We start from the raw sequence: 4,106 nt of genomic DNA, 5'->3' as shown, positions 1-4,106 counted from the left end.
GCTGCGCACTGCTGCCTCCAGCTGTCAAAACGAAAGGGCCCGAACAAGGCAGTACTACAGTGTAAAACGGGGGGGATATGTTTGTCAAATTCGTAACATTTATTTTTGTTAACTGCTTTATTAGGCCAAAACCTAAATAAGGTGCTTTATTACAGAGAAATGTTTTAATTAATAATAATAAGGGTTACATATTCTAACTATTAGCCCCAAAGATTTAAAATATATTCTGAAAGCCCCTACGCATTACATGGTCTGCACCGTTGCTATGCTATCCTTTGTAGACATTCTCCAGGGTGATGAAAAAGATGTAGCCTAGTTATTCGTCCTGAGAAATAAATAACGTTGTTCGGTTAAATACGTTAATTGTGTGAACTGTGGCAGCAATAACCATGGCTGGTTTGAGGCGAGTGAACGGGAAAATCTCGGGAATTAACCCGACTGTCAGGTAATGTTAATATCGAATTGCGTGGACAGAAAACGCCTCAGTGAAGCCGTTGAGCTAACATGGCTAACGTTAGCATTGTCCGTTATTGGCATAGATGTAATAAGAAAACAACATTGTTAGTTGTCGTTAAGGGCACTGTTTATAGAAACGTTAAGGGCCTAACGTTAGAAAAGTGTCTACCACACTGATACTTCATGATATACTGGTTTGCTGGTAAATCTATGCTTCAAATTAATAATTCAACGTTAGCTAGCTACAGTAGTGGAGACATGACACCCATTCCTAGGTATTCCCTGCACATCTGTCAGTTGTCTTTTTATTGCCCAAAACGTCAAGCTAACGTTGATTTTTAACGGTTTATTTTGGGATCTGTGGTAATCAACGTTAGCAACCCCCAAAACAAACCAACAAAACATCTTAATGTTAAATATGTCCGTCAACGTTTACTCAATGTATTGTTAATTTAACGTTAACGACTCATGTCATAACTTAATATTGTTTTTAGTGTGCTGAAACAATGTCAAAATGTTGAAATCTTGTCTGTTTTTAATAAGAAACTGTTGTCAAAATATGTGGTGATCGAAACATGTTTAATGTTGTGGTGTCGAAAAAAATTGTGTAAAATCTTTGGAAAACTGACCTTAGCTTTCATACTGTCTTATGAATGCAATATATTGTATTTCCTTAATTTTCTATTTTTTATCAAACTTCACACAAGGTCCAACATGCTGTTTTATTTAGGATCATTGGTATCAAACTCTGTTATGTGGCCTAACTCTTTGAAAACATCAGTTAAATCGGACTTTGTATTTCCTTTCTTAACCTTGACTTTTATTAAACTGCTCTTTTTGGAGTGACAAGTGAACATTTTAGCTCAATGTTCACCTGAACTTAAAGTAAATACCTAATAAATGACTGTGTACCTTGTTTTTATTGTGACATTTCCCAGTTGCAGTCGCCTGAGTCAGGTCCAGTCTCTGCTCTGCGAGGCTGGCACTGTTCCTGATGGCATCCTGTGCTCTCTTGGTATGTTAAGTTTATTTTTTACCTTTATGTCTTTATCTGGTTAACGGCACTACCAACTGTTCAGGCTAGAGGATATCATGTGTAATGTGAACACGTGTTGAATAAAACAATTTGCATGGTTGATTTAAAATAAACAACAAATATGTATACATTCTTGTGTATTTTAGGAATTGACAGCAGATATAATGAGGGGTGCACTGAGCTGGCTAAGTTCCTGTTCTATGGACTATATGGAAGAAATCATTTGAATCTGGAAAATGCTCTTGAGGATTTTCCTGAAGAAATGCTAGATGGTGAGTTTTCAAGTGATGTTAACTATGTTTGTTTTTCACAGTTTTGAGGCAGCTTTAATTTTTGTAATCCACTCTGACACATTACTTGTCTGCTTCCAGATGTTATCTTGCTAATAAAGGCAGATTGTGTTCATCTGTACTGCAACCCAATGAACTACAGTTACCTGTTGCCCTACGTGTCCCACTGGAGGAACCTGCAGCTCTACTGCATGACAAAGGCGGAGGTAAAAAGCCATGTTGATACCCTACAGGCCTATATTTTCTGATAATTATAGTTCTTGTATGCTTATTTAAGAGTATTGAATTAATCAAGAGTAATTAGGCATGTTAATGTATCCATCTGGCTTTATTTGAACCCGTTTGGGTCACTTTGTGCGCATGTCCATTAGAAAAGTCCTTTTGAATATTACACTTTGTCAACAGGGACTGCACAGTGAAAGGAGCAGATTGACTTTCTTTAACAAAACTGTTGTTCCAATATACACGCAATTTGTGCACAGGTGGCTAGCTTCTTCAGATAATGATTGCCTTTGTTGAATTGTATTTATGACTCCTTGTAGCAGTGTTTGTGACTGGTATTCCTGAGATGCTTTTCTAATTTGTCTACCTCTGTACTTTTCAACCTCCACACAGTATGAAGATGAGGAAGCAGCAGAGGAATTCAAAATCTCCAGTTTTGTCACAATGGTGCAGGACTGCTATCGTATCGGTGTACCTTTCAGCTCCCAGGGTAAATATCATCTGTTTTAAACTCCACATTTATCAGAAGCAGAAACATGTTTATTTCCGCATAGTTTTACCCATGTAGGACATTTGCTTTGGTGTACAATGATGCATACATAAACACTGTAGAATAATTAAGTTGCAAAGAAAGAGGGAATACAAAATAAAATGTATACAACATGAATTAAACTGAAAGAGCTGTGCAGTTTTAACAGAGGTAGCTTTGAGCAGACATGTCCTAAATATACAGACTATGTGCCAGGTTCTCAGTATTTTCAGTCTGGATGGCTCACATGATGTGCATTAATGTAACTTCCCACACCAACTCCATGACATCTCACTAAGCTGAAATGTGATTGGTCCTACTTGACAGCGTTTTCTTATATTTTTTTTTTATGAAATGAACATAACAACACATGTAATTATACTTGCTCTTCTTTTATTTTTAGGACACATCCAGAATTTTGATATGTTCATGTTGGAAAAGTGGCCGCTGATTCAAGCATTTGCCCTGGAAGGCATTGGTGGAGGAAGCTTCTTTACCATGAAACACAAGGTATCTTCAAACAACCTAAAACATAAATGTATTATTGTCAGCTCTAAAGTGTTGCAAAGGAAAATGCATTTCATACGGAAAGTATTTGTTGCACTACATTATACTTGTTACAGCTTGTTTGGTATATTCTTGCTTTTGCAGATAATGGACATGAGTGAGAAGCTGTGGCAGGTTTACAACAGACTCGACCCAGTGTCCATTGATCATCTCCTCATAGAGGTCATTTTGAGCTACTTCTTCTTCTGCTGTTTGAATTTTGAAAATATTTTGTTGAACGTTTTCTTGTCCAGAAGTTCTTTAATTATGTTGTTTAAAGTGAACATGGTTTTGTTTGTCAGTCAGTTGATGAATGATGCATTTAATTAACTCTTAAGTTAGTTTTAAAGGCACAACAATATTTTTGGCTGTCCATAAGTTCTATAAGTTCTGTTTTGAATGTAAAGGTTTGAACATGACCATCAGTTCGATATGCGCTCTAACCTTGGTGTTGTTTGTTGTATTTTAGGACCTGGTTAACTTTGAGAAGCAATGGAGTGGCTTTTTCTCCAGCATGGACCTGGAGAGCCATCTGTCTATCTTGGAGCTTTCTGAAGCGCAGGCAGGAGAGGTACGTTTGTTGTCATTTTCCTACAAAAAAAAAAGCTGGACCCAGCAAAGGAAATAGATCCATTACATGTCCGCTTAAACTACTTCTCATTCTTTAGCTGTATACTTTTAAATGACATAGTTCAATGTCTTGCAGTCAGCTTTTTGTACATGTCTGCATAATGTTTTTTTCTCTTGATCCCCAGTCATTCCGTACTTATTACTCTCATGGACTGATCTCAAGCAACATCACAGATAAAAGGTTTTTGTTTCCTACTCAACAATATCTAAATATTGTAATTTTACTCATCTGTAGTTTGTGGAAAAAACTCCATTGCCTAATCAAATGTTTCTATATTTCAGTAAAAGTCAGCAGCCCTTCGTGTTGTTTGGGAAGCACTCGTCTTTAGAGGATTTGGAGAGTTATTCATTTAACTTTCCCTCAGAGAGTCATCAAGTCCGCAACACAGGACCGCCG

The 4,106-nt window shown here is 37.0% G+C and overlaps 1 protein-coding gene across 1 annotated transcript in view; it reads left to right on the top strand.

Moving 5' to 3' along the window:
• The first annotated feature begins 285 nt into the window (after positions 1–285).
• The window catches only part of LOC104963119 (uncharacterized protein C20orf194-like), a 6,623-nt gene continuing 2,802 nt past the window's right edge, over positions 286–4,106 (top strand). The window contains exons 1-10 of the mRNA XM_010791680.1: positions 286–445; positions 1,395–1,471; positions 1,639–1,764; positions 1,864–1,988; positions 2,398–2,494; positions 2,937–3,043; positions 3,185–3,262; positions 3,549–3,650; positions 3,835–3,890; positions 3,992–4,102. Of these exons, the coding sequence (XP_010789982.1) occupies positions 390–445; positions 1,395–1,471; positions 1,639–1,764; positions 1,864–1,988; positions 2,398–2,494; positions 2,937–3,043; positions 3,185–3,262; positions 3,549–3,650; positions 3,835–3,890; positions 3,992–4,102 (935 nt within the window). The 5' untranslated portion in view covers positions 286–389. The remainder of the gene's footprint in view (positions 446–1,394; positions 1,472–1,638; positions 1,765–1,863; positions 1,989–2,397; positions 2,495–2,936; positions 3,044–3,184; positions 3,263–3,548; positions 3,651–3,834; positions 3,891–3,991; positions 4,103–4,106) is intronic.

This window comes from Notothenia coriiceps, unplaced genomic scaffold (genome assembly GCF_000735185.1).
Source record: "Notothenia coriiceps isolate Sejong01 unplaced genomic scaffold, NC01 NC01_scaffold00035621, whole genome shotgun sequence".
NCBI classification, from domain to species: domain Eukaryota; kingdom Metazoa; phylum Chordata; class Actinopteri; order Perciformes; family Nototheniidae; genus Notothenia; species Notothenia coriiceps.
This window is presented reverse-complemented; position numbering and strand designations above follow the sequence as displayed.